At 35.1% G+C, this 21,832-nt stretch overlaps 1 protein-coding gene across 1 annotated transcript in view; it reads left to right on the top strand.

Annotated features, from left to right (window-relative positions):
- The window catches only part of LOC110101369 (exosome complex exonuclease RRP44 homolog A), a 43,740-nt gene extending 25,132 nt beyond the window's left edge, over positions 1-18,608 (top strand). Inside the window, exons 21-24 of the mRNA XM_020829238.2 lie at positions 1,647-1,742; positions 1,819-1,900; positions 1,974-2,039; positions 18,197-18,608. Coding sequence (XP_020684897.1) covers positions 1,647-1,742; positions 1,819-1,900; positions 1,974-2,039; positions 18,197-18,398 — 446 coding nt within the window. The 3' untranslated portion in view covers positions 18,399-18,608. The remainder of the gene's footprint in view (positions 1-1,646; positions 1,743-1,818; positions 1,901-1,973; positions 2,040-18,196) is intronic.
- The last annotated feature ends 3,224 nt before the right edge of the window (positions 18,609-21,832 follow it).

Genomic DNA, 21,832 nt, shown 5'->3' with positions numbered 1-21,832 from the left:
GTAACATTCAAATTTGAAACAAAACTTCCATGTATGCTTTAAGCTAACACAATAATATTAATATTTAAACCATGTTCATTTATCTCTAACAAGAGCAATGCACAATATATTATAAATTGAAACTCAAGTTATCTAACCCTCCCCTAAGGAGACTCAATTGAACCTTCAGTATGACAATGTTGTTACGATTTCACTTCAATCATTAACATTGCTTTTAATACCCTCCTCGAGCACACTCAAACATTGTTCAATAGGGTGGCAACTGAGAACAACGGTGACTACTGATGCATCAGAAGAAAATTATTCCTATAATTTTTTAGTATTTTAGATTAGTTTTGGATTTTATTTCTATTTTTATTTTATTTTAAATTAAAGGCTAAATTTTGTATTTTATTTCATAAGAAAATTTATGTTAAATAGATTATAAGATTATTAGAAGTTATCTTATTTGGATTAGTTTTGAATTCAAAATAGTTTGGTTCTATCTTCTGACCATAATTTTATAAACAAGGGGTTTTATAGCTTGCAATTGAATTAATGAATTTTGAATAAATTGCTTTGAAAGATTCTCTTCTCACTATTCTCTCTCCTCTTCATTCTATGGTTCTCTTTCTCTCTCTGCTAGTTGGTAGGTCCCCACAAAATTTCTGTCATATTGACTATTGTAATAGTTGAGTCCTAATCCCTTATTTCTTCTCTCAAAGTCCTGATTTCTTTAATTCCCTCAAAGTCATATCTAAAGAGAAATCAAATAAATCTAAGGAATTAAAATGAACAAGGAAGAAAGTCAAGAAATTCATCATCAAATTGGCATAAACCAATTCTTCTTTCTACACAGTAGGTTTCAAAGCTAATTTTCATGATGGTAGTTGTATCGCCAAAAGTGATGATTTTCTATCATCAATTACCATGACGTCAATACAATCAATAAAGCTTACGTGTGTAAGATGCATAGATTATTACTAAAAGACACCTAAACATCAAAAATTGCCTATGAAGTTACAAAATTCTCTTTAATTACTTTGACTAATTATGAATTTATTGACGTGTTTCATAAAAGTCTGCAATATTATCATGGATATAGATTTGATGTGGGTTGATTACATGACTCGGTTGATTATAAGTTTCAAATATCATTTGTTATAGTTAATGATACTTGATAGTATAATTTATATTATGATGCTTGATTAGAATATTGCATAGAAGTACTAGATGAAGCCTTTGAAGAATTATATTACTAGTGCTAATTTATTGGTAATATTCAGTATACTAGATCCAATCCCAATCATCAGTAGTTTTATAGTTATTATAAACAATCTACGAGACTTATCGGTAGTCTCATTTGATTGCTTTCAATTTTCATATATCGATTGAATGTTTCTGGAAGAATATAAATAGCATGAATATAGGTTTTATGTTGGTTATTGATGTGATTATCATGTCCATTCAAATCCAAAATAATCCAAACATTTTGTTGGATCTTATTATACATCAGCTTCATAAACTCTAATGATTTCTATCAATTTGAGAGAAGATTAGACATCTATGTCACCTTCAGTGATTAAAAATTCCTCATGAATGGCTAAATCTATTCAAGATTTAATGTTTAAAAGATGACTGAGCTAATAATCTTTTATTTTTTGCAGATATCATTGTTCACCGATTGCTTGCCGCTGCTCTTGAAATAGCAAAACTTCCACCAATATTTCTAGATGGTCCACGACTTACAGAGATAGCAGATAGTAAGCATTTGTTTCTACCTTTGTTTCTATTTTATTATTGTCTTTTAGTTACTAATTAAGGCTAAATGTATTCCAGATTTGAATTATCGGCATAGAAATGCTCAGATGGCTAGCCGATCTTCAGTTGAATTGCACACACTTATTTACTTTAGAAACCGGTAAATTATTTTGGCTTATAAAAAAGGTCTCCTTATATTGTTCTTATAATATTTAATTTATCTTCTATTGTAGACCTACGGATACTGAAGCTAGAATAGTGAAAATGAAGGCCAATGGGTTCATAGTCTTTGTGCCCAAGTATGTTCTATTTCTTACCCATCTTTTGTGTACTTTTGTTTTTCAAAATTTAAACACCCATATCCTAATAGTCATTCACTTATCAATGAGATATATGCCCCATGAATTTATATTTTCAGTATCCATAATTAAAAACCATGATAAAAATTATATATGAAAAAAAATAAAAGAAATTCGAAAAATTGAATTATGCAACCATATGATTTATTTTATCTAAAGTCTAATTGATATATAAAAAATAAAATAAAACATGAGATACTCAATGTAACGATGAAAGGCTAGTTGAAACAATCCCTGGTGAAGCAAGTGGAGATCAGAGATAGATGAGATGCAAAGGTGATGAAGCAAGTTGTGCTAAGGACCTTATTGCTTTTGTAAGCTTGTAGGAGAAAAGTCAGGTTAATAGGATGTAACTCTAAGGAGATTAAGTGACAATTATTTTTACATTCATAATTTTATTTAAATTGATAGGTTATAATATTTGTAATTGAGATTATTGAATTTTACATGTTTATTTCTTAGTGGAATTGATTCCTATGAGCAAATACATTCAACAAAGTTGGAAGGAAATATTGATAGGGAAGTGATTGCACATTCTCAATTAAGGGGCCGTTTGACTGGCTGAGTAATCCTGTAGTGTAAAAAGGGTGCAATGCATTTGAAATGTTTGGAGTTCTATAAAATAAATGCATATTACTTCTTTTGTTTGAGTTGAAGTAAAATAAATGCAGTGGAAAGTCCAATGATGGTGGTGGATGGCGGCCAGCAGATGCCAGTAGGCGGAGACAATGAAAAAGAATATACCGTGTATTTGGATATCACCTAAATCTAATGATTTTCTATTACACTAAAATTGCACTAGATGGTGCATTCTAAAATACTAAAATTAACTCTGCATTTCTTTTACTTCAAACTAAACGTAAAATTTTCAAAAGCTTTGCATTTAGAAAACTTAACTCCCATTTTATTTCAAACCAAACAACCCTTAAGTGTTACATAAACATAATATTAATAATGGAAAAAATATCCTCATTGTTGATTTTTCAATTTGGTTTGATAATACCCTCCCTCAACTTGTCACTTATATATCATGAAGATACAGCTTGTTGCAAAGACTGGAGAATGAAGGTGGTCCAAGAGTTTTGTAAAGATATATGCTAACTGTTCTTCACTGGAGGCATGAATAGTTAATCGTTTTTTATAGAATGATATATATTATGAAACATGACAATTTATTTCAATATGTTTTATTTTATTTATTGTGAAAAATCTGGTTGTCATTACTATAGATGATTGCATGCTTATCATACTTAAGAATCATAGGTTGAGTAACAAAAATATCAATCCTTCAATAATATTTCTTTTTATTCACATTATTCATGGGTGAACTGCACAATTTCCCTGTATTTGGATTCAGCACTTAATCTAGTAACAGCAATTTGATTTTTACTGCATGAAACAAGTTTTTTTTCATAGAGAACACAATATTTATTAAACTATGCATGAGAACATTATTTCAACCCATATATAGGTTTCTCCCTTGAGCAACGTACTCTTTATATAAGCAGCTTTGGAGAGATCACCATAGAGGAAGACATTGCTCACATCCATTTGGAGTGAAGGCTATCAGTCTTAATGACAACACGAAGGGACATACAAGTTAAATCGATCCATAGGTGAAGAAGTCTCAAAATAATCACTGCTTTGAGCTTGTGTGTATATTTGACACCAAGTGAGCTTTTATAGGTCAATTGTACCATTTGAATGAAACTTGATCTTAAATATCAACTAGCTAGAAATATGTTTGACATTAGTAGGTTGTGAAACCATATGTCATTTGTGAGGATCAAGGAGAGCTCCCATTTTAGTATTCAATTGTATTATTCGAGTAAGGATTAAGTAACACTTATTCATGCATTTTGGGAATAAAAATAGTGGTGATAGACAAAGGTAAAGCAATGAAATGAGTATGATAATAATCAAGTTAGATTAAAGATTGTATCTAGTGATGAGTACTATTTTGTATTGTTTTTTGAATAATAGGCGGGAGATGATTAGATGTGAATACTTAGCCTTATATAATGGAATGGTTGGAGGTGTATCGGAGGAAGCTCTTGTGGTTGGGGAGTGTAAACTTATAGTGGGGCAAGAGCATGTATCAGAACAATAGACAAAAGTGAAATATTTGAAGGAGATTTTGTAGTGGACATATATGCATAATAAGAGGATGATTCATGAAAGTTAACATCTGCTTAGATATTAAAATGATTAGAAGAGGGATGATAATACTGATAATTGTTTTGAGTAGGAATTGAAAGATGCTTTTAATAGCATGAGGAGAAGTTTATCCTATCCTAGATGAAGATAGTGAATGTAATAAACTTGCAAAAAGCATGAGGGATTAAAGAAAAAGATAGTTTCATTCAAGCAAAAAGAAAGGGGTGTCTTCCCATTCAAATTAGTAGAAAGACGGTTAATGAAGTAGTAGGTCACTTGAATGAATATCTCCGTAAAATTATTGTGGAGCATTCATGTGAAAAACTAAATTCAGCATCATCAAGGAGATTTTACTATTTTCGATCAACCCCACTATTTTTTTTGCAAGGTGCAAGGGCTAAATGTTTTGTGTTTAACAATTTATTCAGCACAAAAAGAATGAAAAGTAGATCATATATATTTTAATGCATTATCAGAATCGAAAATTTTAAGAGAAGTAGAAAATTAACTTTTTATTTCATAATTTTTTTTGAAGGCATCAAAGACTTCAAATCACAACTTTAATAAGCATACAAAAATTACTGCATTATGAGCTACAAAACCCCATATGAGTTAATACAAGATTTAGACTCCATACATTTGAATTTACTAAATCAAAGGGAGTTTGACTACAAGTTGATGCTGAAATATGAAAAAGAGACATGGTGTTGTGTGCTATTGAAGATAGTGATGATGATGTCTAAGATGATGACACCACCTTCAAGGAGAGATAGTAGAGGAGAGAGCAATAGATATAATATTAGAGAAATAATAGATGCCTCCAACTTTAGCACCAATAGAAATCACGTCTTTATGCTATGATTCCAAAAACCCATTGAAATGGAGAAAACATGATGAAGTAGTTAAAGGATTTTGTATGGTAGTTGGTAGATAACAGTTTCATAGAAATTTTTGGAATATATAAGTTGTAATCTAAAATTATTAAGAGATAGATATATGCTTTCTTAGAGATATGAGATAGATATTCATAAGAAACAATGATAGAGGGGGAAGCTTGTATGATAAGAGATGATGCTAATTATGAGTTACCTATCACGTGGGTTGATGTGCCATAATGTAAGACTTAAAGAATTTCATAATGAATAACCACTGTAGAATTGGAGGAAACCACATGCTAGGTGGTAGTCAATAATGAGTGTTGTAAACCACATGACATTTATTAGTTATCTATGAGTGGTGTAGTAGGTAATTATACTTGTAAGAGAGACAATTCTAGAAGGCACACTAGTAGAGTTAGTAGTATTTGTGACATGTTAAGCAACAAGTGGACATCTAAACCTGTCCTTTCAACAATCAGACAAGTGATTAGTTGTTTGATAGACTAGGTGTAAATAAACTGCAATCACATTCATGCAAACCATCTTGACTGCCATCACTATAATTGTCACGATGGCCTTTAGTTGAAGATGCACGAGAAATATGGTTAAGACAAAAAGAATATATAGTAGAAAGGTCAGTAAGTTGGAGATAGTGATGGAGATTATAGAATTGACCATTAATTGAGCTTGAACATACTAAAGAGATGGACAAAGGCCAATAAAGAACTTGGCAACAAGAAACTCCTCTTGTTTTTGTAGAGCGGTGGGATCGGCGTTAAATGGATAGTATTTAAGTTCATCCCACTTACTTTTTGAGGTATGATAGTAATCTTGAATAGATTTGTTGCCTCGTTATAAAGAAAAAGATGTTGAGAGTAAAGAGTAGATATAATAATTGTCTTGAAATTATGTGAAACAAAGAAAGTTTCATATTCCTTTTATAGGTTTTTGGGAACATAATAGTGAAGGGAATGGAAGATTTATGATTATAAGCGTCCATGTGAGAACAAGATAGTTAGATGCTTGCCATGTGGTATATTTAATGTTGTTCATTAGTTTGAAAGCCCTAAAGTTCGAATGATTAAGTCATGAGATCCAATGAGAAAAAATAAGTTAGAAATCACTCATGATTATTAGTATCATTGAGTTTGATAGTGGTACTGATATGAAATGAGGATTTTATTTCAAATAGAGGAGTAAAGAAAGCCATTAGTGAATGCTAGACAATGAAAAAGAGAGATTCAAAGAGTATTTAATGAATTATAGAACAATAATTCATGATTGGACCAAGAAGAAGGGTTACCAAATGAGGTGGAGGGCTCATTGGTTTGTAGAGTAGATTACACATGTATGCGGGTGGTGGATATGAGAGTAGCTGTGGCGGGTGTTGTGATTGTTTAAGAGCATTTGTTAATATGTAGAAGAGACACATTGGAGAGGTACTGGATGCTGACCTCGACAATCGTTTTGGAGTTGTCTCTATCGAATACGGCAAAAATGGTGAGCGATGGATGTGATGGTGTGCAAATGTTACTCGAAATGCATTGAGCTAGATGTTTCAAAATGGGTTGACGGGTCGGGTTGGGGTCTAACCCAATTTGACCAAACTTGAATCTAGTCAACCCGAATGTTTAATAAACGGGTCAAAAACTCTAACATGAGCCCGACCCACTAGCAACTCGAATGACCCGAACACGACCTGTTAACCTATTTTGGTTATTGATTATAAAGTTTAAGATATTTGATAAAAAAATAGAACTATTATACCCATAAGTAAAAAATTAATGAAAAAAGATATTAAACGGGTCATTTTCAAGTTGGTGGGTCTACCTGAAATCAACTCGTTTAATAAATGAGTAAAAAATCCAACTCCAACCCTACTCGTTTATTGAACGGGTCAACCTGAACCTAGTTTTTAGGTCAGGTTGGTTGGTCAAGTCGTTTATTGACTCCCAAAACAACTCCCGTTTGTGAAACAGACTTCGTTGTCATGTTCATGTAATAAAAATAGCTAAGATCGACACCCATATTACTTGAGTCGTCATACAAAGAAAATTAAAAAAAAATTGCCCATGAGCAAGGTGATGATGCAACTTTGGTTTGCTTGAGCGATGAAAATTTGTGAAATAATCAATACATACTTAATAATAATAATAATAATAATAATGATAATAATAATAATAAAATAATAATAATTATTAAAGGGTTAATTTTTCTCTCCTCTCATTCCATCCCCTCACACATCCCATGTCATATTTGTGTCATTCCTTGCACAAACTCCTTTTCGCAGTTAAAGCCCCTTGGAGTCCCTCTCGCAATCATGTGCATGACCCTATACTCTCTCTCAATCTCTTGGTCTTGCTTTATGCTCTCTGTAGAACACCTGAAACCCTTGATGACATAAGCTAAGTAGTTGCGAATTTGATGCAAGCAAAAATTTGAGAAGGGACCCAAATTTTTGCAAGCAAAAAGAAAGAACTTTTCTAGGTAATAGAAAAGACACAAAAGAACACAAAATAGACAAATAAACTAAACAACAACTTCACTTTATAATATAAAAGATGATTACAAGACGCTTACAACTCTTGACATTTACACGACGCAATAAAGACAAACACAACAAGACACCTAAAGAAGCTTTGCCTTGAGAAGAAGGATATAGGTGGGGTGGATACATGCAGTGAGAAGAATGAGGTTAGAAGCCAAGACGAAGGGTGGAGAAGCTCGCAAGGAGAGAGAAGAAGTGATGGAACAAGCTCGCAAGCTTTTCCAATAAAACCCGCAGGTTTACATCTCCAAAAATAACTCACATAACTATTCTAAAACATTCCAAAACAACTCCTTTTTTTAAGACCAAACAGGGCAGCCAAACAGCCCTTTAAAACCACTAATTAATCTCATTAAAATAGGAATATAGAAGGCCATAAGTGACCAAAAAGAAGACCAAAAGACAGCAGGAATTCTGCAGGAAAATTGCATAGAAAACAGTGAAAAGACTCATAGAAATCCCCCCAAACAGCCACCAAACAGCAGCCCTCAAAAAGCCATCAATGAGGGCCAGCTGGTTGTCCAAAATCAGAAGCCAAACAGCCCAAAACAGCAGCTGAAAAGGTAGAAAAACTGCTGCTGATTTTCTGCACAGAAAAACAGATAAACTCCCATGGAATTCCCCCCCAAACAGCCACAGAAATCAGCCAGCAAGGGGCCCGAAAACAGCACAGGAAACAAGGGGTTAAGGCATGGGAAAACAGCCAGCCAGCCGTGGGAACCAAAGGGTCAAGCACGGGAAAACCAACAGCCATCCACGGGAACCAAAGGGCCAAGCACGGGAAAACAGCCAGCACAAGAAAACAAATAGACAAAGGGGAGGAGAAGAAACACAAGTGGAGAAACCAAAGAGACACAAGAAGAAACCAAAGAGACAAAGGAAAGGGGGAATGAATCTAATAAATCTTCAATTTATGAGCTTAAGACACTCTACTAGATATTAATGAGCTGACATCTAGTAGAGGAAAGCATTTATGAGCTGAAACATAAGAAGAGGCTCATTAATGAGCTGGCTCAAGTAGAACTTACAAAAATTTCAACTCAACTTGTTTTGACCCCCCCTTTGTCAACATCAGACTCCCCTACTTGAAGAATTCATCTCTCGATGAGTTTCCTTTTGCTTTCTTCCGAGGAGGCGAAGATGGTGCATCCAGTTCTTGAATCTCTGCTTCAAATTTCTTCATAATTTCTTCTTGCTCTTTCTCGAACAGTCTTTTAAGGTACTTCTTTCTTTTCTTGTATTTATCATCACATAAGAACATGTGATATTGAAATTTGTATAATCTGTCTTGTAGCGGATCTGTAGAATCACCTTCAGTTGGAATCCATCTGTCCATCGGAAGAGTGACTTGAAGATTTTCTAGATTGCTTTCTTCCACTGGATCACTATTTTTTGTCTTTTTTCATTTTTCTAAAAGACTCAACAAAATAAAACTCACAAGACTCACAAAACTCACACAACAATTAAACCTAGGACTTCCTAACTTGCTTTGATACCAAAATCTCCCAAATTTTTGATCACAAAAGAACAACTCTTTCTAGATAAGAAAAACTTACATACATAAACTCACAAAAACTAGACAAATTAGACAATTTATGATTTTCAAAACAAAACATAAACTTCACTTTATAAAATAAAAAGACTTACAAACAAAGACTTTTACAAACTTTGACTTTCAACATAATATGACATTACAAATTTATGACATAAAAACGACACCTAAAGAAGCTTTCCATCCGTTGCTTTGAGAAGAAGGATACAGGTGGAATGAAACTTGCGGAGAGACGAAAGAGGTTAGAAGCCCGAGAAGAAAGAAGAGAAGCTCGCAAGCTTTCCTAGAGGAGAAGGAAGAGAAGTTGGACAAAGCTCGCAAGCTTTTTCAAGCAAACCCGCAGGTTATAGCTTCCAAAAATCACATCATAAACTCTCTTTAACATCCCAAAACATCTTCTATATATAGACAAGAGAGGGGGAACCAAACAGCCCCAAAATCTCTTCAAATACTTGATTAAATGAGGGAAATGAAAAGCCAACAGCCAACTCATAATATTTCCTAATTCTACACAGGAAACAAAGCACCACAAGCCACGGAAAAGCCCCAACAACCATGGGAAAACAGCCCAGGCGGAACCCGAAGAGGCAGCCGTGGGAACCAAGGGGCCAAGACACAGGAAGTCTTCCCAGCACTGGAAACCAACAGCTAATTTCGGAAATCCAAGGGACAAGGCATGGAAAACAACAAGCACAAGGAAATGAAAAGAAAAAGGGGGGTGGAGAAGGAGAAAAGACAAGTCCAAAGTAATAATGAGCTAATTTTTAGTTCAATAAATGAACTAAAAATAGCTCATAATGAGCTAACCCCCCACTTGACATTAATGAGCTAGAGAAGTCAAAAATCAAATTTTAGGATTTGATTCGACCCCTCCTCTTGCCTACATCAGACTCCCCTACTTGAAAAACTCATCTCCCGATGAGTCGCTTTTAGCTTTCTTCTGAGGAGGCGAAGACGGTGCATCAAGTTCTTGAATTTTCTCTTCATACCTTTTTAGAATTTCCTCTCGTTCTTGCATAAACTGATCTTGTAAGAGTTGCTTCTTCTTCATATACTGCTCCGTACACAAATGCATCCATGACTGTAGTTTGTATAGCTCATATTGCAGGGGATTTGTTGAGTCTGGAATCCATCTGTTCATTGGACTTTGAACTTCAGAATCTTCTTACTTGCTTTCTTCCTTGACTGAATCAATCTTTTTGTCTTTTTCCATTTTCTTAAAAGACTCAATAAAATAAAACTCACAAGACTCACAAAACTCACACAACAATTAAACCTAGGACTTCCTAACTTGCTCTGATACCAAAACTGATGCATGCAAAAATTTGGGTCCCATGGGAAGGGATCCAAATTTTTGCAAGAAAAAAGAAAGAACTTTTCTAGGTAATAGAAAAGACACAAAAGAACACAAAATAGCAAGGTTTAAAATTGCGTAACTGGGCCTCGAGGCGGTTTTCGTCCGTGAGGCGAGGCGTAAGCCTTGAGGCGGTCTGAGGCGTAAGCCTCACGAAGACAGAATTGCGTAAATGAAAAATTAAGGATTTTAGCAGGAAAAGAAGAAGGATACAGGTGGGGTGGATACTTGCGGTGAGAAGAAAGAGGTTAGAAGCCAAGACGAAGGGTGGAGAAGCTCACAAACCTTCCTAGAAGAAGAGAAGAAGAAGTGATTAAACAAGCTCGCAAGTTTTTCCCACAAAACCCGCAGGTTTACATCTCCAAAAATAACTCACATAACCATTCTAAAACATTCCAAAACAACTCCTATTTATAAGACCAAAGAGGGCAGCCAAACAGCCCTTTAAAACCACTAATCAATCTCATTAAAATAGGAATATAGAAGGCCATAAGTCACCAAATAGAAGACCAAAAGACAGCAGGAAAATTGCATAGAAAACAGTGGAAAGACTCATGGAAATCTCCCCAAACAGCCACCAAACAGCAGCCTTCAAAAAGCCATCAATGAGGGCCAGCTGGCTGTCCAAAATCAGAAGCCAAACAGCAGCTGAAGGCAGAAAAACTGCTGCTGATTTTATGCGCAGAAAACAGATAAACTCCCATGGAATTCTCCCTCAAACACCCACAGAAATCAGCCAACAAGGGGCCCGAAAACAGCACAGGAAACAAGGGGTTAAGGCACGGGAAAACAGCCAGCCAGCCGTGGGAACCAAAGGGCCAAGCACGGGAAAACCAACAGCCATCCACGGGAACCAAAGGGCCAAGCATGGGAAAACAGCCAGCACAAGAAAACGAATAGACAAAGGAGAGGAGAAGAGACACAAGTGGAGAAACCAAAGAGACAAAGAAAGGGGGGAATGAATCTAATAAATCTTCAATTTATGAGCTTAAGACACTCTACTAGATATTAATGAGTTGACATCTAGTAGAGGAAAGCATTTATGAGCTGAAACATAAGAAGAGGCTCATTAATGAGCTGGCTCAAGTAGAACTTACAAAAATTTCAACTCAACTTGTTTCGACCCCCCTTTGTCTACATCAGAATTAGAGTTAGATGGAAGGAGGTATCGACCAAATTGACGGCTTATGAAGCTAGGTCTTGCACAAGAGCTCGTAGGAGAAGACATTTATAGGACCAAGAACTTGTTAAGCCTTATCGTCGGGTAGCTGTTGGCTGCCTCCTTCATTGTCACTAACTTTGCTGGAGCTTCCATCTCTCTTTTTCTTCTTCCTCTCTCACCTTCTTCTCACTCTCTCTACTTCTCACTCTCTCTTTTTCTCTCTTTATTTCCCTGTCTTCTATTTATTTCTTTCTCTTTTTCTCTTCTCTCTCCTCTTTCTCTCCTCTTTTCTTTCTCTTTTCCTCTCTCTATCACTCTCTCTCTCTCTCTCTCTCTCTCATTCTTTTACTCTCGCTTTGTTTATTTGTCAGTTTTTGTGTCTCTTTTTATGCTCATTCTTACTTTATTTCTTTCTCTATCTGCCACCCTCTTCCTCTCTTTGTTTTATGAAATCACTCTACCTCTTACTTTCTCTAACTCATTGTCTTTTTTATCTCTATAAAAAAGGAAAACGGAAGAAAAAAAGAATAAAATTATGTATTTAACTTCTTTGACTTGTCGTTGTCGTCATCACCACATGTGCATATTTATGAACTCAAATTTTCAAAATTCTCAAAATCTTGATTACAGGACATTTGGTGTGACAAGAAAAACCTATGTGTGATTTTTATAGCATGATCGGCGAAAGCTTGTATGTGGTGCTTACAATGTAGCAAGTAAGACCTGTGCATATTTTTATTAGCATGATGAGAAAATTCAAATTGAAGTAGTCCTGCGCCTATGTAACACCGATACTCTTATTTACGAGGCATACTATATCGGACACGTGTCAGATACGGATACGCCTCTGATACAGCACGGATACGTGTCAGATACGGCTTTGCCGTGTCCAATTAAAATATTATTTAAGTTTGATCGAACATGCATCGGATACGCGTGTCCTATTAAAAAGACGAAAAAATGGAGCCACAATTTGTCCTGTTCATTTTGGCTATCCGCTCAATATCCCTATTCATTTATGCGGCTTAAACATTTCAACGAGCTTGATTTTTCATTTCCGCACACGCGTTCGTTTTCTTCGTTATAGTCAAAGGAGCGGCTCGACAACGCGAGCATAGAAGCTGTCAGGAACATTCTTTGTTGACGAAGAGGCTCTACGACGCAAGCATTAAAGCCGACAGGATCATCCTTCGTTGACGGAACGACATGACGACTTGAACAGTGAAGGCGACGAGCAGTGAAGGTTTATTTTCTTCATCGTAAGCTCAACATCGGAACTCGGCACCGCTCGGTACTGCTCGGTACTAGAACTCAGTACCGCTTGGTACTGATCAGTACCTCTCTGCAACGCTCGGTACCATCCTCAGTATTAATGCTCGCTACCGAGGGGTACCGAATGGTACCAAGCGGCACCGAGAAGCTAGAGAAAGCTTTAAAATTACTCTTACAATAAAAAATTGTTCCGGGGGCACTGCCCCTTGACTCCGTGACCTGACCGGGCAACGCCCCCTTGGACCCCCGGCATATCTGCGACATATCTACACTTTTAATTAAAAATTTTCATGTTTCAAATTCATGTGGTTTAATTTGTGTCGATCCTTCGTAGGATAATGAGCTCTATTGGCGTAGGAATTGAGTCTACTGATGGTCCATTAGAGATCAATATTGAAGATAACAAACCTCCGTGGGATTATGTGACAAAAATAGGTTAAACGTCAGAAGTGGGTGGCAATATTGCATTCAAATGCAATTACTGTAATGCCACATACAAATGATCATATTATATAGTGAAAGCTTAGTTGTTAAAGATTAGTGGTTATGGAATTAAAGTATACCCGAAGATAAGCTCATCATAAATGACTGAATTACAAAGGAAAACTAGTGAAGCGGAGCAAAGGATTAAAAAAGAGCTTCCAAAACATATTCTACTTCCAAGCACCCATGCTTCATATCCTTCATCATCTTCTGCAATTAGAAGTGATGAAAGTACTGTAAACAAAGGGCCTTCCGGATGGAGGGATATGAACAAAAAAGAAAAAAAACATGTTGTTAGTGCTTTGGAGAAAATATTTAATTTACAAACGAGAGAACAACTAGATGTGAAAATAGCTAGAATGTTTTACTCAGCTGGACTTCCTTTTAACCTATCAAGGAATCCACATTACAAAAATGCTTTTACCTACGCATGCAATAATAATCTTGCAGGATACGTGCCACTAGGATATAATGTCATTAGAACGAAGTTGTTGCAAATAGAGAGGGATAATATTAAGAAGTTGCTCGAGCATACTAGAGGTGTTTGGAAGGAAAAATGAGTTACTTTGGTTTGTGATGGGTAGACAAATTTACAAAGAAGACCACTTATTAACTTCATGGCTGTAACAGAGAACTATTCTATGTTTATCAAAGCTGTAAACTGTGAATGTTAATTTTAAACAGGTACATGAAAACCTATACAGACGTTTCTTGAGTTGGTGAAATAAAATACCTCGTAGATGCGATGTCTTATAATATTAATCATACATGTTTTTCTTAGCATGGTGGGTAGACAGATTCCTTGTAGATGCCGCCTACATGGGGGAGAGGTCAGGTGGCTATCAAAATTTAAAGTGAATCAAAGTTGAACAACCTAATAAGAAAGATAAACGAAAAGAATGTTTTGAGTGGTATAAGTGGTTAAATGATAAAAATGAACAAGTACATGCTGCAAATAAGACTAAAATGAAATTCAAAAAAACATGATGAAAAGTGTGCGGTAATAATGTCATATAAATAAACTCACAAGTGACTCACAATGAATCTGAAAGCTCAACAATGAGCAAGACGAATTATAATGAATTCAAGAGCTTGCTTGCAAGAACATACTACTAAGAACTCGCCACTGCTATTAAGAACTCTCTAGAACACTTTGAACTTATCAAGAGAACCCTTAGTGAATTAAACATAATAAAAATAAACTAAAATGAGCTCCTATATATAGCTGGAAAGATGCTTCTGACTTCTTATGATGTCTACTCGAGTAAAATACAAGTTACATATAGATAAATTATTTAATTAAAGACACAAAAGAATCAAATTCGCAACACATGCACATCCAAGTGATAATGAACTTAAAAATGAAAGTCACATGCACTTTCTAAAGGCAATGCATTCACATGAACAATTGAAACGTTAGACCTTTACGTGTCTTAGCTGGTTGCATTCACGTGAATGACTTTCAAACAAAGCAAAATGATTCAACTTATTGCACATCACAAGTTGCACAAGTACTCTAAGCGATGCATATATGAAGAAATTCATACAAAGTCTGATGAAAAAGTAGTACATTTCGTGAATGAAAGTTACAAATCAGATAAAGTAGTGCACTCTTATGCATGATGTGTCACACGACCATTTTATCAGAGCATGTTGACGTGTTAAATCAACGAAAGCAAATTGTCCTCACTTTCTTCGAATGTTTAGTGCAAATGTATTGAGGGCATGCAAATGCATTGTAAAAATGTTTATAAAAATATGCAAATGTATTGATGAGCATGTAAGCACACTGCAGAAGTGCATCAAAGATTGTGTAAGTATGCAGGTATATCACATAAATGCATTAAGAAACATGCAAGTGCATTTTGTTAGTGTACCAAAAAATATGCAAGTGCATTATGCAAATACATTGTAAAACATGTGAATACGCTTTGTAAATGTATCAAAGAGTACATGATATATCAAATTATCTAAAATAACTATTCCCACATGTGTATTGTTAAATGTTTAAAGCGCCGGTATGTAAAATCTAAGGTTGTTGTGGGGTTGAAAATAATATGCATATGAACTATCACTTGGAAAAGTGTGCAATTATCTCAAGAAAACATGCGATAAATTTGAAACTCATTGATTTTTACTTTTAAAATTAAGTTCTCTAACAAATAAGTGTGCTCTCCAGCGGGGCACCCTATCTCTAGGGTACGGTCATAAGACTAACATTTTTAGTCTGATCCTCATTCTTGTAAGGACTAGATTTGACAAGACTTAGACCTCGTGACAGATGTATTTTATGAAGAAAGCCTGTTAAAAATGCTAACTCTCAGGATCACTCCACACATATGATAGCTTGTAAAAAGCTGATCCTTGAACATGATCCTCTTTGAATAAAATCATTTAGTGCCCCAATGATTGCCTCGTTAACAAAAATTTTGAACTGTAGGGGATTCATTTTTCAGAATGCCCTATTTTGGGTTTAAATTCAGAAAAAATTATAGACATATTTAGAACATTAACAAAATGTTGAGATATTCAATTGAAATTTATTGCTTTGAAACTAAAATTAATAATTCAACCACCCACCATAATTATTTATGAAGGGTTACAAATTTAAAGAATAATTTCAACTAAAAAAAGGCCAATGTTTTGTCGAGCATATTGTTATGTTCACTCTTAAATTATTTTTTGCTAGTAAGGATGTGTTGCTATGTCCTCTAATCAGTGATTTTACTCCAAATGACATCACATGCAAACAATTGTAATTGTGATAGTTTCACTACAAAATGAAATAATTAAATTACACTCATGACTAAAGCCTATATGATCTTCAATGGCTTAAAAAAACTCTTATTGTGAATTAGAGGTGCACTTAATAAGGTAGAAAGTCCTTTGTTAGATAAGATCAACTTAAATGTGTCCTATTAAATAAACACCAACTCGAGGTCTACAAGGTTCTTATGGATGACACAACCCATGATTTCCGACAAGGATCCTTCTGTCAGATTGAGTTGATTATTATCTCCGCTGATTAAGTAGACCATGGTCCATGACTCTGGAATGTCATTATATGAAATCTTGATCGTGTTCATCATCATTGCCCATACAATCTAGTTTGAATTGGCTTTAAATTTGCAATCTCAAAATTGGAATTAGTTGTTATTGTACAGTTAATACTTGGTGCTTATCTTATGACTTAACTTTAATAAAAAAGTATCTATTGTCATTGAAAGGGATTAATAACTATAGGGGCTTATGGCTATAGGAAACTTGGATCCAGATCTTAAAGTCATCGCAAAATGAGGGCGAAATATTTGGATAGTATTTTATCTGCAATTTAATATGCCTTCTAGAAATTTGACCCTAAACTCTGATAGCAGAGCCACGACGTGAATTTTTGAATCCCACAATGAGCAATTGTGCAGGAGAGAACTAGAGGATGCAAGGAGAATGTGAAGGTTTGTGCATGGAGTGACAGTCAGGAGAATTAAATCATGGAAGAGGGCGAGCTAAGTTGTAATTTATTGAGGGGTGAGGGGAGTGTAGGAGTTGCTCATTAGATTCTAGCACATAAGTGGCGAGCAGAGTGGGATAGCACAGGAGGAGGTAGTTGAGGAGGAGAGAATGCAATAGGGGAAAACGGAGTGGGAGAGCACATGATGAGAGGAGGTGCAGATGATTGAGCGGGGAAGCATGTAGTGATCATTGTGAAACGAGAAATATTGGAATGGCTAGGGCTAAGCTAACTCTGATTCTATGTTGAGATTATCAATAGGAAAAAATAATTGTGCTTGTTATTAATGAAATTAGTTCCTATAAACAGGCAAATACAAACAATAGAACATGAAGGAAATAGTGAATATACTATATAATAATGATTGAATTAAAGATATAATATATACATTATTGATAATAATTTGTTAATTTAATTTTCAGTGTGTTGCTTTCACTTCACTAACAAGACAGAATTTTAGCCTCGGGAGATCGGGGCAATGCATTAACTTCTGAGTTGGAAACCCTATTTGTAGAATGACCAATTGATTGTTTTGGGGAAATGTTACTCCATAGGGCCTTGAAGCGAGCCCCAAAAATGCCTTTCAAAATAATGGTAAACAATATGCCATTTTTTGTAGTTACGTAAAGTTTGTCCTGCATCCTATTACTTAATTATTATACAATGAATTTGATTTTTCTTGGCAATGAATTTGATTTTTCTTGGCAACAAAATCATCATCATCATTTTCCTTTTATCAAGTATTTAGAATTGCTTTTATGAATACTTATTTTTCGTTCATTCCATTAAGTTTGTTTGAGATGTGCCTGTTCGTAGCAAACTATTTTGAATACTTTTTATTTATTTACTTTAGGTCTACCAATTTTCTTTGTAAACCTTTCATACAAAGTTTATCTACACATCTGATTGCAACATATTTAATGCTTTAATTATTTCCCTTGATATGAACTGGGCTTGGTGGGCAAATCTTGCTTTTTTTTTTTTCCTGTTTCTTTAAACTCTTTTCTTGTTTATTTTAATGAAAAGTTGAGCTTTACTTATTGTATATTTAGAATCCAATATTCCTTTTTAATTTCCCTATTATATGTGATATTTCATATAAGTTTCGAAGATTCAGAAGCACGTAAAAACAGTACCTATTTAAGATTTTAAAAAAAACTTGTTCGTGTTTTTTGGCCTCCAGATTTGGAATTGAAGGGCCCGTTTACCTAACTTCTAAGGGAGATAAAGGGGCAGACTGGACTGTAGACGAGGCACATCAGAGAGTGACAAATACTAGCACGAATGTCAGCTACTGTGCATTGCAGACAGTGAAGATTCACCTGGAGGTCGTGGAACCTCAGCCTCACCGACCAAAGCTTGAACTTACCCTCATAAACATGTAATGTAACTTTACTGTTCCTTCTACTTATTTTATAGAGGTTCCAGCACGTATCGATGTGAGTATATCATCACTTTACCTTTATTCTTTTTAATATTATTTTTCCTTGTTTTATGAGCTAGATTGTCATCACAGTCAAGTTAATCAACTCTGTACATTCTATTGCATCACAGTACAGTAAGTTTCTCAGAGCAGCTATCAAAGTTTTTCTCAAGTTTTGTTTCAACTTCTATAGTGATAACTGCTTATGGTACTGCCATACAGGGATCTTGTACGATTATATATGCATTATGCTTCTCCTTATAGATAACTAGCATAAGATGCCCTATATAAAATGATTGTATGAAACTACAATCTCTAGCAAACCTTAGCGTGTGGGCCCTTGGACTGAAATGAGATAATTCGGCATCCATTGGATGGGAGCAATAAATAAAGGCTGCAGTTTGCGTAGAAAAAGCTTTCTTGAGTTGAGCTGTTGCTTATTTGTCCATGTTCTGATAGGTTTCCAGGCTGGTATATGGCGTTGATTCATAAGGAACTAAGCAGCTTTGATGTGTGTATATAATTTACTGGACAAAGATATCATTGGTAGGTTTGATGCAGCTGTTGCCACATGCCAACTATTTTCTATTTAGGGTGCAATGTGCTAACATGGAACAAGTCAGGGTTTTGATTGACCCAATTTTTTATTTGTTGAGTTGTGCTTCTTGACAAATCTTCGGAATAGAGACGGTGAATGAGACAAGACAAAGCTACGAGATTAAAATAAATGATTAAGTGAGGTAAGATTGTATAGGGTGATGGGTATTTTGTTGTATACCTTTTTGAAGGGCAAATGTGAGATGAAGGTTAGAGGTCAGAGGAGAATGCTTAATCATGAATGTGATAGACCGGTCCAGTCAGTCCATACGGGACCAGCTTATGGATACAAAGGCGGAATTCTCCACCTCCTGCGTATGTCGAGCAAACCGCCATGTTCCAAAGAGCTTTTTAGGAAGGTTTTTTGAGGGAGTTGGGAGGGAAAATTGAATGTAGGGACTGTTTAGGGATATCCTTTTGGATTGTATGCATTAAATAGTTTTTTTTCCTAGGATTAGGGTATCTTGAATTTGGCTGAAATTTGAGATCTCTTAGGTTTCTTTTGGGCTCTAGTGGAGTCTAGAGATTTGGGAGAGATAGATTCTCCTCTCGAATTGAGGATCAATTGTATCTTGGTATTTTCTGTTTCCCTTTTATCAAATAATACAAATTATCTACTGTTTTTGTGGTTTTGTGTGGATTTTTGTGGAGAATTTTCGCTGTTTTCTGAGGATTGATAGGAAATACTTGAGATCTACAAGTGTTTCCTATCAGAATGATGGAATGGTCAGAGGTGTATTAGATAGAGGCTATCAATAATGGTGAGTAAAATTTTATTGTGGATTTGGAGTAGGAAGTAAGAGGATGTTTCTGAAAGATAATCACTATAAGATATAAAAATGATTGGCAGAATCATAAAAATAACCCTGTAAGATACATTTAACATGAGGGTACATTTAATAGCATAAGAAAGTCTATCCCATCTATGACAAAGAGACTGAATATATTAAATACAACCAAAAATCTGAGGGGTCAAAGGAAAAATGAGAGAAGGGTGCGACCCTATTTGTAGTAGTAGAAGGTACACAATTGATCAAGTTGCAGTGGGTTAGAATATTGAAATCTCTTCAGAATTGTCATGCAACTTTCTTGTTAACATTAAAGCACGGGTAGCATTGATGAGTTGCAATGCCGCACCTTTTTGTTGCGAGGCATAAGAGGAAGATGCTTGATTGATATTACCATTTTTTCCATAATAGGAATGAACATAACTTTTATGGCATTATCAAAATGTATTACTCCAAAAGAAGTAGAATTTTTTTTGAAGATTTCAAAGACTTTGTTTGACATTTTAACTAAGAATAGCCAAGTAACTCTAATGTGATTTTTAACAAAGAGACTATTGAAACGCCATACAAGTTAATTTTGGACATGTACCCCATACATTTGAATGTATTATTTAAAGAGAGTTTGACCACTAGATATTTTTGAAACAAAAAAAGACACGACTGTCTACCATTCCTATAAATTTCACATTCAAATTTATAGACAGAGTGACTAGAAGTTGTGTGTACCATCCAAAAATATAGTGAGGAGACTGTTTGAAAGGATAATGCCACTAATCAGTAGAGATAGTTGAGGAGAGGGAGCAATAAACTTTATTTCATCGAAATAATAGATGCCTCCAACTTCAACCCCACTATTAATCATTATCTTCGGGTTGAGATCTTGAAAACATATCGAAATGGAGAAAAAAATGTGAATTAGTTGTAGGATTTGGTAAGGCAGTTGATATATGATAGGTTAACATAGAAGTTTGGAACATATAAGCCATTTTTTAAAGTTATTGAGGAGAGACATAGATCCTCTGCTAGATATAGGAACAAGTGTAGCAACGAGTGTAGTATGGTGATCAAAAGGTAGAGTTGGGAGCTCTACGACTACGAACATGCATGCGAGCTATAAAGATACTGGGTATAACAGTGTAGGTCATTTATTGGGCTTGAACAAACTGGAGCGATTGATGTAGATCAAGGATAAATTTAGCAACAAGAAGCCCACACTTTGTTTGTGCCAAATTGTGGTTTCATTGCTAAAAAAGTGGTATTGAATAAGTTTATTCTACTTGCTTTTCAAGATGCTATAATAATTGTAAATAGGTTTATCATCCTATGCTATAGAAAATATATCTGAGTTGGTAGTATACCCAACATTTATTACTGTTATGAAAGTATTTTAAGCAAAAAATTTTTACACTTATTGCTTTTTTTAGAACATGACAGTAGAGTGAATGGGAGGTTCATGACTAACAAGAATTCATGTGAGAGCTGTATGGTCAGTGACTCCCCATTTGGTATATTTGATGGTGTTAGTTCCAGAGACAAAATGGTTAAATGATGAGGGTTTTCATGAGATCAGCTAGAAAGCAAAAAGGTCGATACTACAAGTGCTTCATCGTAGTACTAATATTAGTATAGGGAATTGTCTTAGATAGAGGAGTAAATAAAGCATCAATGAACACTTGGAAAAATAAAACAAGTGTGGGCTCCGAAAATTCGGCCCCGGCCTCCCCGCCGCGCGATTTCTTTTTTATATTTCGGCGAGGGAGTTTTAACGAACTAAGTTCCGGGGTAAATTTTGGAAGGCAGATGGGTTTGTAGATAAGACACTACCCAGAGATTTCGCCCTCATTTTGCAAGGACTTTATGATCTGAGTTCTGGTTTCCTATAGGCGCAAGCCCCTATAGTTAATTACCCCTCCCAATAATGAGAGAGAACTTTCGATTAAGGCTAGCCGTCAATCAGATACGTAGAAATACATGTTATCTGGCATATAGTAGCAGCAATACATATGGATTT

The sequence above is a fragment of the Dendrobium catenatum genome, unplaced genomic scaffold (assembly GCF_001605985.2).
Source record: "Dendrobium catenatum unplaced genomic scaffold, ASM160598v2 fragScaff_scaffold_1429, whole genome shotgun sequence".
In the NCBI taxonomy this organism is placed as follows: Eukaryota; Viridiplantae; Streptophyta; class Magnoliopsida; order Asparagales; family Orchidaceae; genus Dendrobium; species Dendrobium catenatum.
The sequence above is the reverse complement of the archived record's forward strand: the minus strand, read 5'-3'. Positions and strand labels throughout refer to the sequence as shown.